Source organism: Miscanthus floridulus, chromosome 5 (assembly GCF_019320115.1).
Source record: "Miscanthus floridulus cultivar M001 chromosome 5, ASM1932011v1, whole genome shotgun sequence".
Lineage (NCBI taxonomy): Eukaryota > Viridiplantae > Streptophyta > Magnoliopsida > Poales > Poaceae > Miscanthus > Miscanthus floridulus.
In genome coordinates this window covers 123,539,138-123,556,980 of record NC_089584.1, presented here as the reverse complement: position 1 = coordinate 123,556,980, position 17,843 = coordinate 123,539,138, and the positions used below count along the sequence as shown (strand labels likewise).

Sequence of the window (17,843 nt, the reverse complement as noted above, 5' to 3'; positions counted from 1 at the left end):
AAGGTCAAGCCGTGTCCAAAGCTTATGAAGAATACACATGGATAGGCAGAGAAAGATGGTGATTGGCAATGGAATCTTACATTAGTTCTGCCCCTGACTCTCTGAAGCCTGTGTGGTGCTTGAGGGTGTCGGTCCAAAGGGGAGCCCTCTTGAGAGTGAGCCTGGCTGCATAGACAGCAGAAGCTGCAACCAGCGAAGGCAGGCGTGTCACCAAGTCGTATTGCATCAGCGCCAATTCAGCAAAGAAGAAGACCATATTCTCCATCTGCATTTCACAAGACCAGAGAAATTGTAAGCTCACAAAAGCACAAGACTGGTGAATTCTGATTGGCTACAACAACCATAGAAGACGAAATTTATTTACCTCTTTTCTCAACTTTGTTACCCAAGGTTGCCGCCTTCATAAAACGGACAAGGAACATGTATACTGTAGGGACAGTCAAGTTCCACTCCAGCCTATTCAGAATCCCCTTCTCTATAGAAAGAATCTGCTCCCTACTGTATGCACTGTCTGATATATGGATGAAGTCGTTCACCTGAAAAGCACACATGAATGCATTTAGAAAAAACTTGAAAAATAGCACTGGGAACATAGGACAGACAGAGAGACGAAAGCTTTCTGTGTACCTCTGGGGCCCAAATCTCCTCGTACTTGCAGGCGATCAGCATAGCTGAAACGCCGACAAGCTGCAGCTCCCTTCGCAGGACTGGTTGCAGCGAGAGGTACTGATCGATGATGTACATGGTCAAGTAGAGAGTTTCGGGCATCAGTTCAAACTTGTGGTGTACTTCAATTATCCAATCAACCAGGATAGCCCTCATCTTAGCGTTGATCTCGACTTGGGCTTCAATGTAATCACATGGCCGTCTCTCGTGCTGCAACAAAGCCAGAAAGAAACACTTTCAGAGACAGTTGCTAACAGATCACACAATTCACACAGATCTGTTGCAGTTACCTGAGCAATCTTGTAGAACGTGTAGATGTCTTCAATGTATTCCACGACTGCGAGCTCATCGTTGACGTCCAACTTGTCGATGTCTTCGATCACTAGTCTAGGCTTATCAGCGATTCCACAGGCAGCCTGACACATTCAGATTGAAACAATCAGAACAATTCGCAAGTTGTTTGTAACAGGGAAATTGCGGCCTGGAATTACTAGAGCAAGCAGAGTCTTTTGACAGATCCACGCACCTTGAGCGAGCAGAGAGCACAGAAGAAAGGGTGTTGATGGCCTTCCTCCTCGAGCGGACGGAGCTAGCGCTGCTCTCGGACTGCGTCCTGCTCTGTTCAGAGTCGGAGCTGAGCACTATGATATCCTCAGGCGGCGGCAGCTTGGCAGGAGCCTTCCTGTCCTGCCTCGGCGCATGCCTCGCAGGCAGGATTGCGGCATTCTGATCGCACAGAGATATTTCAGTTAGAGTAAAGACAGAGGAGTCAAATGCTTCAAAGTCCAGATTACTATTTCAGGGAGACTGGAAGAGAAGGGAGCATGGTTGCACCTTGATGGCGGCATTCGCCTGCGCGTTCTTCACGAGTTGAGCACCGAAGCTTCTCGTGATTGGGGCGACCTGACCTGCTGTTCCTGCGGCTGAGGCTTCCTGTAACCAAGAACGAGTCTTTCAGAACAAGAACAGGCAACGAAACAGTGGTGGCAAAAGAAAAGGAGCTTGGATTCGTTCTTACCCTTCGGCTGGGCGGGCGGTGACGAGGTTGCCAATATCGCCGAGGGGGGGTCGCCGGTTCATGGCGTCAGCTGCTCGGCCGGGCACGGCCTTGCTCTTTCCGAGAGCGGGAACAGCGCCTGACCATCGCACAAGAGAGACAGGAGAGATCAGGATGGCACGAGATGTTCACCGTAAGAATTTGTACATAAAACAAATCTACTCGAACACCCTTCCTCTAGACTAACTAGAACCAGAATCCAGCCGTTGCGCAGAAACAAGAACAGACATCAGGAAGGACAACGACGAGGCTCAAGATCCAATCTTTTTCGCTAATTGAGCCAAAGAACTTGCTCTAGAGGGTAAGAATCCGCCGCAAGAGCTCCGCCCCCACCCAAACTCGATCAAGACGAACGAGGGAGCACCCAAGAAGAAGCGCTAGGATCCGTGGGCCTTACCTCGGCTGTGATGGCGGAGCTGCGGAGCGGCAGCGGCGGCGGCGTTGTTGTGGTTGCGGGTGGCCATCTCTTCGTCCTCGCTGTCCTCGGCCTGGCCGAAGAGCCCGGAGAGCACGGAGGCGAAGAAAGACTGGAGGCGCGCCGCCCGCGACCCCTCTTCACCGCCGGCGAGCGCAGCCACCGCGGATCCGGCACGGCAATGCAAGAAGAAGCGTTTTTTTGCCCCCTTTCCCCTCTCTCTCGCTGGTCGGTCAATCAATGGCGGCGTTTGATGGTACAGTTGTGAGGGGACGAGGAGGCTATGGCTCGGGGAGGGGAGGCACAGATATAAACGAGCGTGCAGGCGGGCCGCGGGCGCTGTCAGGAGGCAGGGCGGAGCGGGTCGAGGCGGCGAGAGAGGAGAGGAGAGGAGAGGAGGAGCGGCTCCAACGGTCGGGAAGGGTTCGTATCGCAACGGTCGGGAGGAGCCGGTCGGACGGCTGGGATCGACCCCCCCGGGAAACTAGCCGTTGCGGCCGAGTGGGATTCGCCTCCGAGCTGGAAAGGGGATAGGCTTTCTATTACGGCGCGTTGTTGAGTTGGGACTTGGGAAGCTGTGGTTCTGCTCTTCCTTCTTTTCTTGGCCCAGGCGCGTTATTAACAGCTTAATATGTGCAGGCGCAGTAATAAATGATTGGGGGATTCGCGTTATTATTTGGAGATCTCGTGTGTTTTCCTCAAAGCAAGAAAGGAAGGAAGAGTCTTTTGACGGGCTTATGTTTGTGTTTGTGAGCATGAAGTCTCGCAGTCGACGTTTTTCTATTTATTTTACCCTGTTCGGACGGGTTTATGTTTGTGTTTGTGAGCATGAAGTCAACTTTTGCTCCAAACTGTGTGTCAAATTAAAATAGGTTTGATATCAATTGTATGTAGGATTAAGTCCACTTTGGACTCTCAATTATTGGATTCGTCTAATTTTGACCCCAACTACAAATCATCTAATGTGGGTATCCCAACTGTCAAAATCATTCAACTTTAGCACCTGGACGCGAGCATGGCTGTTTTGTTCGACGTGGAGCGGGTTTGACCATGCCACGCTAGCCTCTCTCTTTCCTATGCCGCCTCCCTGCGCCGCAGCCGAGTCGTCGGTTCCTAGAAGGACGGCGTCCGACGAGATGGGAGGGGCAGGCGGACACCACAGGAGGCGGTCGCGAGCCCGACCTCCCGCACGGGAGCTCCATCCAAGCCTCTCCTCGACGCCAGTAGGCATGGCCCGCGGCCGCTCGAAACGACCACGACAGCACGCTGTTCGACCTGTCCGCCATCAACGCCGAGCACCTCTGTGCTTCGCCTCGTCACGAGGCATCGCGCCTTCAATGCCACACGCAAGTGGGCGCCCAAGCCGTGCCTAGAAGCTTGCCGAAGCCCGCCCAAGCCGTTGTCTGCTCCACGCCGCGTGACTATAAAATGTCGCCGCCGCCATCGTTGTTGACTTTCACCCCGCGACCAAATTCGTCCCAACTGCGCCACCCTTTTCCAATTCCTCACACACATGGCTGCGCCCGGTTGTTAGCTAGCCCCTGGACGTGATCTCATCGCAAACCATCAAGGGTAAGCCACGAATTTTGAGTTCTCGCCGACGTTGCTGCCATGGTCGCGGGAGCAGAGCTCCTGCTCGCTAGCCCGGGTGCTTGCTGCAGAAGCTCATGAGCCCAGCCTCCCACACCGATGCCATGCCCGCACGTTGTAGCCGCTCGCAGGTGAGCCGCCGCTGCCGCCACGCGGGCGCACGAGCATGCAGCAGCAGCCCCACGCGAGCACCAGCGCACGTGGGTGCGGAGGCAAAACTGTTCGGCAAGGTGGAGGTTGTGCGCAGCGACGTCGTGGACGGTGAGATCGAGGTGGGGCTCATGGTGGCGCTGTTGGCTAGTGGAGAACGGTCTCTGACTTGGCGTGCAGCAGAGGGCCGAGGTCGGTGGAGGCAGGGTGACGCGGTTGCTGCTCCTGGTCATGGCTTGGTGCGAGGTTGACGAGGAGCTCGGCTGCTGGAGCTCGGAGCGGCTCAGGGTCGGAGCCTGGATGGCGCCTGCCCCTCCCATCTCGCCAGACGCCGTCCTTCAAGGAACCGACAACTCGGCTGCGGCGCAGGAAAGAGAGAGGCTAGCGTGGCATGGTCAATGGCAGTGTGCCGTGGTCAAACCTGCTCCACGTCAGACAAAATAGCCCTGCTCGTGCCCAGGTGCTAAAGGTGAATAGTTTTGATAGTTGGGATACCCACATTAGACGGTTTTGTAGCTGGAGGTCAAAATTAGACGAATCCAATAATTGAGGGTACAAAAGTGGACTTAATCCTGGTATGTATGTACGAGAGCATGTCTAACAGTAAAATTCAGCCCATCCAATGAACAAGCTGGGAGGGAGGCATTGGTCACATGACCAAGCGGTCATCAGTCATCACTAGCATATAGAGATAGCCTCATCACGGACAAGAGCTCCGTACTCGCTTAGGCTTGCATGTGAGCCGCCGAGACTGCAGTACATACATGTTCCGCCGCCTCGGTCGGGTGTCTCCTCAAGAAATTGTCTTTCCTCGGTGTTTTGCGCTTCGTCTACGGCGTATTTCTTCACGGTGAATTTGAAATGGTAATGTGTGGGTCAGCTCGTTTTCTGGTTCGTATCGTTGCTGGTTCGTGAAAAAATACTGCTGACTGATTTTTGTGAGAGAAAAATACTGTTCTAGCTAAAAATTTACGATCGTTTACGACAAGCCACAGCCAGACGAACAGGCTCGGCTTCGAGCTTGACTTGTATTTTATCCGTTAGTGAGAATACTTCCCGCACCATACACCGCCAAAAGGCATCGCCTTGTAAAAACTCGACCTGCAAATAACGCAGCAAAGCCTGTGATTTCTTCTCTTTCTGTCGTGCCACCAGCCACTTGCTAGTTGCAGAGTTTTCCCATGAGATTTGGGCTCTATTTGGCTGATTCATAAGCCAGTTAATAAGCTGACTGAAGCTATTTTGTTGTGAGAAAAAAATACTGTAGATTCTAGCTAATAAACTAGCTGATAGGTTCAAGTGAACAGAGCATTGAATTTGTGTTTGTTAAAACTGTCCACTTTTATTCAAAATGAAAAAAAAAGAAAGGATGCATAAGATTGGCCGAACGTTGTCACGAGATGAAAAGGGATTGGATATGGATTGAGCAAGAGCGTGGCTAATTCATCAGAAAACTGGTATTATTAGTCGACTTATCAGTTAAAATTTACAATATTTTTTTTATAATAAAATAACTTCAGCTACCAGCTGAACAGATGGCTGTCCTCCATCAATGGCAGGGCCACTAAACGGCTAGGAGACACGAGTCGTGTGACCATGCGGTCCATGAGGTCAGTACACTATGGACTCGCTGACAAAAGCCACTGTTGTCTTCAGTTGCCTCGCAATTCGCATGCATGTGATGTGACTTGTGAGTAGCGTACTCACCAGTCGGCTCTGACAAGCCTACATGCAGATGGACGGCACTTTTAACGTTCGCCACTTCGTCTCCGTCCAATCGGGGGTCGGGGCTATACAGGCTGGCTGTTAGCCCCAGGCTCCACGTCGCCACGTACGTTCATGCGGTTGCTTCGCCTGACAAAAGGACGAGGCAGCAACGGAATTCGCGTTGTGACCATTAACAAAGCAGCAGTAGCCTCATCACGCACTTCTACGGTTTCTGATGTGAGGCGGTTTGTGAGCGAGGCCAGTAAAAAAAATCTAACAAAAACTGAAGCTGTTTTTTTTATAAAATGTCTTGCAGTAGAAGATTTATAGTCTCAATTGATGACTGTGTGTATGGCATATGGTTTTGACTTTTGACAGCGTGCGTTGCTGCTGCCCTTACAGGCTTGACCGTCTGACATCCAGTTTGATTATTCAGAATATTTTATTTATACGGTATTCACTAGTGAGAAAATACCGTCATGTAATGCTCCAGTGGTACATTTGAGTTCAGCGGAGCGTGTGGTCGCCCTCCTCTCATGACAATATTCATGCTTTCCAGCGTTCGTCATGCCACCTCATATGCTCTAGCGATGACTAATAAAAAACAGAAATCTGAATCATGTTGACCACCGAAGTTATCCACGCATCACAGATTCACTAAATAAATATCAATAGGTGACTCCACGAGACCAGCTCTGTCTGTAGATTTCTTGATAGCTCAAACAGGAAATGTTCCCGACCCGAGAGAAACTATATAATGACCAATCTTTTTTGGTTCAAATATTACAGATGTAAGGCACGAGAACAGTGATCAATTTGTACATCCTTCAAGAACGTCACTAGTGCTGCAGGCAGGCAAACAAAAACAATGCCTCCATAAGATATATGGAAAGGGGATAGCCTCGCGCAGTGTACAACCTCTACCCTCACAAGCACAAATACACAAACTAAGACAAGCACCCAATCAACCAATCCAACACCCTAATTATGTACTGTGTCGCTGTCAAAACACGCATGATCACTTCATCAGGTGCCTTGGTCGCCTGGGCCAGCGAGAGCGATCTGCAGAGTCATCAAAAGGTGTAAACCATGCCGTTTTCTAGAACAATAGGAAAAAGAATATTATTTGCACAGTAAAACAAAACTCAAGACAACATGGCATACATTGCAGTTCGAAGCAAATTTGCGAGCAATCATAATCGCAGCGTTCCTGTCCCTGTCTGTTTCGAAAGCTAGAGTGTAGGACAAGCCTTTCCGAGCATGCCAGAAAACTGCCCTAGCTGCAGCATTACCACCACCGCGACTCCCACATAACTGTAAATGGAACAAGACAAACAGATTATCAGAAGATTAATCATAAAATAGCCTATAAAAGGCTTAACTGCTTTTGAAAATCAGAAAATCAGATCCTCAGCACAGTTAATGAAGTAATGCCTATAAGCATGCAACAACAACCATCCCATGAGGAAAAAAAAACATAATTAAATCCCACAAACTACTACTTCTGAAGGAAAAGCCCAATATTCATCTAAATAACATCATTATAAATATACTTATAAGTATGCCTACCGCTACAACCACAGAACAGGCAACATGTCAAATAATGAAGTAATTTCATCTAAGTTAAGCCCTAATTTACCTTCATCGTAGTGGAATATGACTCTCTTGCTTTTGTAGACCATCCTTTTCGAAGTTTTATTCTCAGCTTTCCAATGTGAAATACATGGACAGAATTGGATGAGTAATCCTTCCCATTCATTTGGGTTACTACTACCTACAAAGCAGCAGTGTGAACCATGGTTCAACTTAGCATTGTACATTAAATCAAAACCTCAATCACTGCTTCTCTACCATAAATAATCATGGCAAAATACAGAGATAAAGTACTCAGTGCCACTTCAACTGATTAAAAATGAGAGGCCCGGTTGAGAGTGGGCAAATGTGATGTTATAAATTTTAGGGGCTAACATCTCCCCCCCCCCAAAAAAAAAAAAAAACAGCACTTAGAGCATCTCCAGCAGCTCACCTATACCATCCCTCATCCCTATAAACCTGTCATATTGAGCGAGATGAGGCAATTTCATTGCTCCAGCAGCTCCCCAATAGCTCTCCCTTTTCTTGTGATCACCAATATCTCCCCCATCTCCCCTCGAATAAAGGGGAAGTTGCATCTACCCCAACAAAATGGGGCCCACAATAACTGTCACACTTTGTCTTCTTCCCTGCTTACCGCCCACACCAGATCGCCGTGGCCGCCGCCGTGGATCTGATCCAGCGGAACCAGCTGTGGATCTGAACCAGCCATGGTCGCGACTGGTGATGAGGCTGCCTCCACTGTCGCGGAGAGAGAAAATGAAAGAAAAAAGAAAGAAAGAAAATAAAAAACTGTAATATGACAGGTGGGTCCTATATAATGGGGAAGGTTATTGGTGATCTACAAAAGCATCTCCCCCAATAATCCAAAAAGTCGTATTGGATCATCCCCATTACCATCTTATTGGGGGAGTTGGATTGGGGGGCTGCTATAAAGAACTGCATAATGATTTATCATTGATTTCGGTGGATTCGTAGATGGTTTTCCAAAAAGTATCGAAGAGACCATACATCATATAATCAAGACGAGAACATACATTGAACTCAATATCCGTCCTTTTCATAAGTGAGTCCACATATCGTTCAAGTCCTGCAGCTGTTCAAAGCATAATAAGTCAGCTATTTAAGTGAAACTTCAGTCATGTCAAGCTTGTATCAAACTACCAGCAGCTTGCTGCTTTTGCGTGATTGTTATAAAATATGACAAGATAAATCACAATGCTTGTAAGTACCCTATCTGATATAGGGTAACTGTCATATCAAGCTCTACTTTAATAGTAGGAAATCAGATAGGACACAAATGCCAAAGGGGATGTACGACGAGGAAAAAGTTAGAACAGTAAATGTCTCAGATAACTTAATTCCAGTTATTTTCTGGAAGAATGACATTTAGGATTGCCATTGAATCTTTTAAAAAAATACAGATGGGGAAAATGACTTAAACCTGTTTAAAAAAACCTTGGAAAAGGACTAACCGTTATCTATAGGGCCATCTGTCTGAACTATAATTTTGTCTGCATTCAGAACTATCTCTGCTTGCAATAATCGGCCAACATCAAACGGTTCTGGGGCATACGTAAATTTTGTTGCTCCTGCAGGAAGAGTTCACAACATCTTACCAACAGAATGATTGCATGAGATGCCAAAAGAATAAGATCAATTTAATAATCTTTAGGAATGATTGCAGCAAAAAGAACCAAAAGAATTGATTTACAGATGAGCCTATTTCTTTGAATGACTTATAGAGAAGTCCTACTAGTCTGCATGGCACTTTATTGATAACATACCCGATATGAGTTCTCTAGTGCCTCCAGAAATTACACGATACCACTGAATTGGACAGTTTGCGATGTTTGGAGCACCATCAACTCGAGGGATAATACAAAACTGCGATCCAAGGGTATTAGAACCTTCAAGCTCAAAGAGGTCAGAACTATCCTCTTCTAACCTCTTGATCATGGCAAGCTACAAATAAAAAGCGTTGGGCAGTGATTATCATACAGCTCAACATTACTTAAATTTGAAGACCCTACTAGTACAAACTCTGCCCTATATATCTGACAGCAGATACCTCTTTCTTTAGCTGATTGCATAGCTGAGTCTTCTCTGAGATAAGAGTCCGCAGTGCCTGAAGCTCAAACTCCATGTCCATGACCTATGATTGTTTTTTACATAAACATATCAGAAGACAGTCTATTTTTTACTAGCTCCATCAAATTAATAAACAGCAGAGGATACATAACATGCCAATTAAGACTTTGATAAGATATCAAAAGAAAGGCAGGGTAACCAAAGACAAACCTTGCTTGGCTGGTGTAGCATTTTTATTCTCCTAGCCTCTCGGACCTCTTTCCTAAGTTCCTCTATCTCCTGATTATTAGGGGACAAAAATCAAGATACAAAATAAATATGGGCCAATGGTACAACAACAACAAAGCCTTTAAGTCCCAAACAAGTTGGGGTAGGCTAGAGTTGAAACCCAGCAGAAGCAATCAAGGTTCAGGCACGTGAATAGCTGTTTTCCAAGCACTCCTATCTAAGGCTAAGTCTTTAGGTATATTCCATTCTTTCAAGTCTCCTTTTATTGCCTCTACCCAAGTCAACTTCGGTCTTCCTCTGCCTCTCTTCACGTTACTATCCTGGCTTAGGATTCCACTACGCACCGGTGCCTCTGGAGGTCTCCATTGGACATGTCCAAACCATCTCAACCGGTGTTGGACAAGCTTTTCTTCAATTGGTGCTACCCCTAATCTATCACGTATATCATCGTTCCGAACTCGATCCCTTCTTGTATGACCGCAAATCCAACGCAACATACGCATTTCCGCGACACTTATCTGTTGAACATGTCGTCTTTTCGTAGGCCAACATTCTGCACCATACAACATAGCAGGTCTAATCGTCGTCCTATAAAACTTGCCTTTTAGCTTCTGTGGTACCTTTTGTCACATAGGACACCAGATGTTTGGCGCCACTTCATCCACCCTGCTTTGATTCTATGGCTAACATCTTCATCAATATCCCCATCTCTCTGTAGCATTGATCCTAAATATCGAAAGGTATCCTTCCTAGGCACTACTTGACCTTCCAAACTAATATCTTCCTCCTCCCGAGTAGTAGTGCCGAAGTCATATCTCATATACTCAGTTTTAATTCTACTGAGTCTAAAACCTTTGGACTCCAAAGTCTCCCGCCATAACTCTAGTTTCTGATTCACTCCTCATCAACGAGCACTACATCGTCCACGAAAAGCATACACCAAGGGATGCCAATGGTAATTAGCAATAAATGATACAAGAGACACAAATCAAACGAACATCCAAGTTCAATTTGAAATAAAGAAGTACCTCCTTCTCTTTGCTACTTGACGCAGAATCATGCACGTGCAATGCTTTCTCGACTTTTTCGATCGCAGCTCTAGCCTTTTCAATTTCAGCAAGCGCAAGAGCCCTTTCCTCTTCAGCTACTTTGCGTGCATCTTCAGTAGCCTAAAATACAAATGTGACACTGTGACAGTCTGGTAAATGTAAATCTAAAGGTTCAACTAGGCTAGCCTACCAAGTCTCAAAAAAAAAGGGTGCTCCTAGGCTGCTACTGGTGCATACCACAATCAAAGGAACTAAAAGAAAGTTATAAAATCATGAGAAACTGAAACTTTCTTGGTGTTCTAAAAAATAAGAACATTACGTTCCACTGGAAACATGGGCATGGTACCTAGCTGTCCTGTCATGTTTATATCATAACATATTGACAGATAGAAAGCAGTCTTCTTTGAAGCCTCAACTCAGCTTCTCAGGTAGCACATTAAAAAGTCTGCAAAGCTAATTGGATACTAACAAAAAACTGCAGCAGACCTGCTTAAGGAAGTTAGCCAATTTTTTTACTTCAGCCTTCTCATAAATTAATTCCCCTTCTCGTTGTGTCAGCTGGACAGCTAGAGCCTCCACCTGATAGCAAATGATTGCATAATCACATAAGCATTTCTCCAGCTAAAGGTAGCATAAGGGGGGGGGGGAACATTTACAATCTGAATGTAATATGGACAGGGCACTATGGCAGGCATAATTGAAAAGTAAATTGGATACAAAAGAGGAATGACGTGTGAGAACATAGTCCTTGACTCCCTGTCTATTCAGAATGAGAAAATAGAGAAATACTCCAAAAAAATCTCAAGAACAGGTCCAAAGAAACTACAGATGCATGCCAAAAGGATCTCAAGACTAATATATTCATCTTGCAAACTGTTTCGCAGGTTGTTATTTATAATTACAAGTTTATAACAACACAATAAAATTGTCGACAAAAGATGCTCGGCAGTCCACCGAGGGGTATCCCACAATGGTAGATTTGTCGTAGAGGTGCGCGTGATTAGGAACTAGATGGTGACACAAGGCGCAAAGACAGCGATTTAGACAAGTTCGGGCCGTCTGATCGACGTAATACCCTACGTCCTGTGTCTTTGTTGGATTGTATTGAATATAAGATGTATGTAGATGTCGACTAGGAGACCCCTGCCTCTCCTTATATACTCTGAAGGGGTAGGATTACAAGGAAAGTATCATATTTGGTACTATACAATATCTTGTGGTGCACGTCGACCAGTGCCGTGCACGCCTTGATCTTGTGGGCTGGGCCATCTCTGATGGTGTGGTCCATGTCTTGTCTTATGGATACCGGGGGTCATATCCCCCACAGCTAGTCCCCGAGCGCCTTGTATCCTTTGAGCAACGCTGTCTTGAATAAGTCCGAGCACTTTGACGTGAAGCCGATCAATTTAACTGATGATCCGAGCAGTGGAAGTCGAAATCGACCAGTTTAACTGGTGACCTGGGCGGTGAAGGTCGAAGCCGACCAGTTTAACTGGTGACCTGGGCGGTGAAAGTTAATGCCAACCAGTTTAACTGGTTTGGAGACCTCAGACTTAGTCAAGTAAGGCTTGCTAGAAGGATGTAAGGGGCTCAAGATAAAATTTAAAATTTCTTCTACTTAGGAGAAGTGTAGCCAATTAGACTCCGTCAATAAGGAGGGTAAATCAAGAAATAAGCACCACATTCACCGTCAGGTGAAGTGTAGCCACTTAGTCCCCGAGCCGGCTGGAAGATGAAGAATGAATCTTGTAGCAGGGTCAAAGAAAAGAAGTCCGAAAGCTTGCCGACGTCATCTGACATGCGCGTATCAAGACCCCAGACGTGTTGCCCAAGATCATCACCCTGATCCGAACAGCATGGAACAGCTTGATAGCACACCAATAAGACGTAGCAAGATCCGACCACTAAGGGAGTCTCCGGCGTAGCTGGCGATGTCCGAGCACCGAGGAGTCCCCGGCATAGCTGGCAATGTCCGAGCACCGAGGAGTCCCCAGCGTAGCTAACGATGTCCGAACACTGAGGAGTCCACGGCGTAGCTGGCGATGAAGCACGAGTGACGAACAGTCCGGTCAACTAGTCGGCGGCGAAGTGAGCATTGAGTAGAAGCGACCGGCGAACAGTCCGATCAACTGGTCGACAACGAAGTCCATGAACCTAGCGGTTCGACCAGTTGATCGGTGAAGTCCGAGCACCAGGTGGTCCGATCACCTGGACGATGATCCTGCAATACAAATATGTAGAACCGGTAGTACATGATGTAAAAATATATGGACTCCAGAGAAGAATCAGCAATGGTGATGAAATAACGTATGCAGCTCGGCCATCAGTTGGTGTGAACACTTAGTGTTATTCTGAAGATGTATTTATATTTAATACAAACCGCCCGACCAGTTTGTGTGTAGCTGAGTCTCCAGCCCTAGCTAGCCCGTTAACCATAACGCGGAGCGCGGAGCCCGTGTGCATGTAGGAAGAACAAAGCGTCGCTAAGGAGCCGCTACCGACCACCCATAACGCAGAGGGCAGACGCTCGTGCACGTATAGGGAGGAGCCGGAGACAGGGGCATCTCTAGGGACATCCGAGCATCAACATGACTGTTCAGGGATTTGCCTTAGACTTAGCTGTATGTCATCTTGAAGATGGTATACATGAAACAAAATCGTTTGGAGAGCAAACATGGAGAAAACAGCTCGAAAAAACATTATAGCGATATACGAATATTGGAGAATATTTAGAAGAATATTAAAGCGCGACTTAGCTTTAGACAGAATGTCTAGTCAGTGGCGTATGGCGTTATCTGGTCGGCGTTGACGAAATTGCCCGGCCCTCGAGCTTTCCGAACTGTCGTCATGGCAGCGGTCGCGGTTGTCACCGCGTCGTTCTTCGCGGTGATCATCATTGCGACGTGGCAGGTGGTCAGAGTAAGTAGTCCGGGCGACGTCGTCCTTATATAAGTGGCTCGTTTGGTGGCTCAGGCGGCTTGCTTGTTCGACTCCAAGACTGTAGTTCTTGGCTTGGTTGCGGCGACATGATGCATGCACACGTACGTGTACATGTGCACATGCGTGTGCCCTTGTAGATCTGTATTTGCATATTTGCATGCATTGAGATCGTATACGCACACGCAAGCTGCCTATCTTGATTACTTCAACTAGCTTTGCATGGCATCTGTAGATCGTAGGTGTATGCAATGGCCGACCGGAGCCATGATGTAAATCTGCTGTCGTAGACCTTCAGGCGGGCCCCGTGTTTTGTGGCTGCCATGGAGACCGATAAACCATCCCTTGAGCCGAATGAAGCGGGACCAACTACGCCACCGAGTCTGATTGACCGGATCGATTCTTGCGGAACGCAGTACTAGATGTCTCGGTGCACGTCTCGTCGTGTTGCGCCGATCTGAAGAAATCAGCATCATGCTGCTGTCGTATTGTGGCGGCGACGATCACCACAATAAGACGACGAGTCGACGACGCCGTTGATCTTGAGGTAAGCCATCTGGTTCGCCATGGATCAGCACGCACACCCCTACCTGGCGCGCCAACTGTCGACAAAAGATGCTCGGCAGTCCACCAAGGGGTATCCCACGATGGTAGATTTGTCGTAGAGGCGAGCGTGATCAGGAACTAGATGGTGACACAACGCGCAGAAACAGCGATTTAGACAGGTTCGGACCGTGTGATCGACGTAATACCCTATGTCCTGTGTCTTTGTTGAGTTGTATTGAATATGAGATGTATGTAGATGTCGACTAGGGGACCCCTGCCTCTCCTTATATACTCTGTAGAGGTAGGGTTACAAGGAAAGTATCATATTTGATACTATACAATATCTTGCGGTGCACGTCGACCAATGCCGTGCACGCCTTGATCTTGTGGGCTGGGCCACCTCTGATGGTGCGGCCCATGTCCTGTCTTATGAATACCGGGGGTCATATCCCCTACAAAAACCTAGCATTTAGGCCATTTAGACGGTCACCCTTTGTTTAGCATTTAGGCCATTTAGACGGTGTTCAAACGGATTTAAACAGCCCAAACAGTTTTGTATAGTAACACTAAAATATACATATTTATGTATGTAAAAATCAAATATGCTAGAAAGTATACATATCTACACATGTAAAAAATAAGTATTCTACCAAATATTTTTTTGGAAGAAAATTAAATCCCACTGCACCTCATATACTTAAGATGTTAATTAGTTGGGTGCTAAATATTGTAGTCATAATCCTCCTATTGACTAAATATTGAATTAAATGGTCGTCTAGCTCATTTAATCATGTTTAACTCGATTCTGTTTATACCATTTATACGGTTTGAACGGTCCAACCGTTTAATTCACCGTTTAGGGCCTAAACGAAACGGGTGGCCTTCGTTGTTAAAATGGGCCGTTTAGGCAAACATAGATTAAGGAATAGCAAGGATGAAAGGAACGGCTACAATTTGGATAGCTTATAAGGTCCTTGCCTTTATCTGGAACACTAATGACTAACCTCAAGCAAGGGATATTTACAAAAATAAAAGGGGTCCACTTTGAACAAAAAATGGATCTACAAGAAGCTTATAACAGCAGGCAGTTATTGGTAAGTCCAGAAATTTGTAAGAGAAGAGGTTAACCAGTGAGATAGCTTCCTCAGCATCGTCTCTATTTCGACCAGCCACACGGCCTTTCAGTGTGTCTAGAACATCTCTGAGCTTCTTCAGAAGAACCTGCCTGTCTAATGAAGCGGCTTCTCGCCGCTTAGCCTGAAACATGAGGCAACAACTTCAGAATGGAATTCCATTTTAATGGGAGTACAATAACAGTAGAAACTGATATTCATTAACAAACTTCTAAGTTATCAACTATCATAGTAAGATGCAGAACATCGCTGCAGCTCATAGAACTTTGCATTTCACTTCCCATGTGTTTATACATTTTCTTCTTAACAATATGCTGTTGCAGAGCAGTTTCAGGAAAGAAAGCCAAAGCGGCAAGTACTTCTGAAGGTGGTCTAAACAAGAAATAAAGATTGAGAAAAAAGAAGTAATAAACTGAGCTCTGGAGCATGCCACAGATACTATATGAGGATGAGGGCCAACTTAATACGGTTACTGGTCGATAACTTGAACACGATCTGAATCTTTATCCTGTTATCATTTCACTAAATGGCAATGCTTTAACCATGACTAACATCATTAGATGAGAGGTAGTACTGCAGAATCTCCAATAACAATATAGTTGCTGATAACAACAGCTTTCATCTTTGCTTTAGATTTCCTATGAGATACCATTGACAAAAGTAAGTAGAGGCAAACTGAGGAAAACACCTCTTCAGAAAGCTTGGAAGCGCCAGATAGACCCTTCTCAAACTTCTCTTTGAGATCACGCACAGAAAGGCGCTTGTGCTGCTCTAGCAACTGCGCTGTTTCCTTTGCAACAATCTCCTTGAGAGGTACAGCCTCATGTGTCTCCTCTGGATCAATGATTTGGTTGTTTGGTCCAATCCTGTAGTCTGGGAAACGTCCCTTGGGAAAGTTAACATCAGATGAGACCAAATCAAGTGCCTCCTTCTGCATGTCATCTCCGGAGTCATGGATGACCCTTGTCATGTGTGGTGATCTGATGACAAATTGACCAGGAACATATATATCCTCAGTGCTTTATACATACCAAAAACTTGAAAAACAAGGCACAGCTAAAGCTGGTGAAGATTTCAAACGTGAAGCAATTCCAATTCATTTTTCTTATGTCACGGTAGTTCAGATGCCAAAAGAGCATATGAACAGTTACATCAGGAAGTTAATTCCACTAATCCTAGCAACTAGTAGCATCTATCCCATTAAACCTTACGAAATTGGCATCCTAGGGACTAGGGAGTAGGGACAGGAGTGAGCCTCACAACTGCAAACACTAAGGCTACATTAAATTTTAGAAGATAAAGCAACAACCTTTATAGACTATAAAATATAAATAGCTGTTATCTAGGACAAGGACAACTAAGATTGGTTAGAGCATGGCAAAAGCTAGACTCAAAATTAAGCTAGACTCAAAATACCCAGGCCAGACTTAAGAGTAGAGCATACAGATTCAGTCGAATTATGGACACCAAATATGTTTGGTGGAAAAACAGCACCAGCATGTTTGCTAGATCCATGTTCAAGGCTTAAGAACATGATAGATTGGCAGGAAAACACTCAGCGCACAAATCCACAACTAAGCGAACGGGCAGAACGGGAGAAAATTTTGATTTGATTGCTCTCAGTCACAGCAAACAAAAGGTCGCCCGGACAACAGCAACCTTTAGAACAGGGAATCCACCCAATGGAAGCAAGCTGTGAGGCGTGAGCACTTACCAGCAAAAGAGCAGTACCAATCCAACCCGCGTGTGGTTAAATCCCCGCTCAAATCCAGCAGACGAGCAGAGGAGCGGCCGCCGGAGGAACCGTGGCAGAGTGAGCGAAGCGCCGGCGCCGGGTGCTGGGGGCCCTTCTAGGTTCTGCGCCCCCTCTCGAGCACGCAACTGCGCCTGGAATCGGAGAAGAGGAGACGAATTTCCTTTCCGCCAATTTACTACTAGGGTTGTAGTAACCCTTGCGGCTTTTGAAAAAGTGGAGCTTTAATAATCGGCTGCTGTTGCTTTCGATCTCGCGGATGGGATTCCCTTTGACGAGTGGGTTCGAATTCTTGATGCGCCACGAGGAGACGACGACGGGACGGCAAAGGAGAGAAGCAAGCGAAGCGAAAGGAAGGGAGGCGAAGGAAGGGGAAGGGAGGGAAGACTACGGATGCTGTAGCAGTTAAGGATCAAAACAGAACGGAAATATCCTGAACTATCGTTTTCGCTTTCGTATTTCATATATTTCGTATTTCAAATATAAAAGTAGAAAACGGTTTAGACATTTTTCGACCGTTTTCTACTTTTCTACTTTTAATTTGAAATATTCCTAATTGAAACCGAATTTGGTCAACTGCACAGGTCATACAGCCTAATTACAGGTTGTTTATCATGCAGCTGTGTTCTTTCTACTGGCCTCTTATAGACGGCGCCCAGCCTCATTTCTCTTTAACTCACGAGATGATGCTAAATGTTAGGAAACCAGCAGCATCTACACGAAAGCCCACCTGAGCCATAGCCCATCAAGCTCATCGGTTTAACCCCCACCTACAAAGTCAATCATTTAATAGTTTTGGATCAGCCAAATAAATCTTTGTTACTAAAAAGAAAAATCTGAATAAATATTTAAAATAAAATACTACATCTATTCTAAAAAGATTAATAAAATTATTCTGACTCAGTTCGAGTTCATGTTTCTATAATAT

At 46.0% G+C, this 17,843-nt stretch overlaps 1 protein-coding gene and 1 pseudogene across 2 annotated transcripts; both read right to left on the bottom strand.

The window, feature by feature from the left end:
• Nucleotides 1-76: 76 nt before the first annotated feature.
• Nucleotides 77-2,402, bottom strand: LOC136455273 (cyclin-B1-1-like; annotated as a pseudogene).
• Nucleotides 2,403-6,220: 3,818 nt separating this feature from the next.
• On the bottom strand, nucleotides 6,221-17,304 carry LOC136450639 (stomatal closure-related actin-binding protein 1-like). 2 transcript variants are annotated; one of them, XM_066451188.1, is made up of 13 exons: nucleotides 16,877-17,302; nucleotides 15,851-16,142; nucleotides 15,158-15,286; nucleotides 11,033-11,125; nucleotides 10,526-10,666; nucleotides 9,480-9,548; nucleotides 9,250-9,333; nucleotides 8,966-9,143; nucleotides 8,654-8,770; nucleotides 8,216-8,274; nucleotides 7,225-7,359; nucleotides 6,750-6,899; nucleotides 6,221-6,647 (listed from the first exon to the last, which is right to left on the bottom strand). In XM_066451188.1, the coding sequence occupies exons 2-13, from the start codon at nucleotides 16,130-16,132 to the stop codon at nucleotides 6,612-6,614; spliced, it is 1,473 nt and encodes a 490-aa protein (XP_066307285.1). In that variant the 5' UTR covers nucleotides 16,133-16,142; nucleotides 16,877-17,302; the 3' UTR covers nucleotides 6,221-6,611. The 2 variants fall into 2 exon arrangements, 1 of the variants encoding a protein (XP_066307285.1); XR_010758390.1 differs by lacking the exons at nucleotides 6,221-6,647; nucleotides 6,750-6,899 and adding an exon at nucleotides 7,612-7,919 and having other exon boundaries at nucleotides 8,190-8,274; nucleotides 16,877-17,304.
• Between the last annotated feature and the right edge of the window lie 539 nt (nucleotides 17,305-17,843).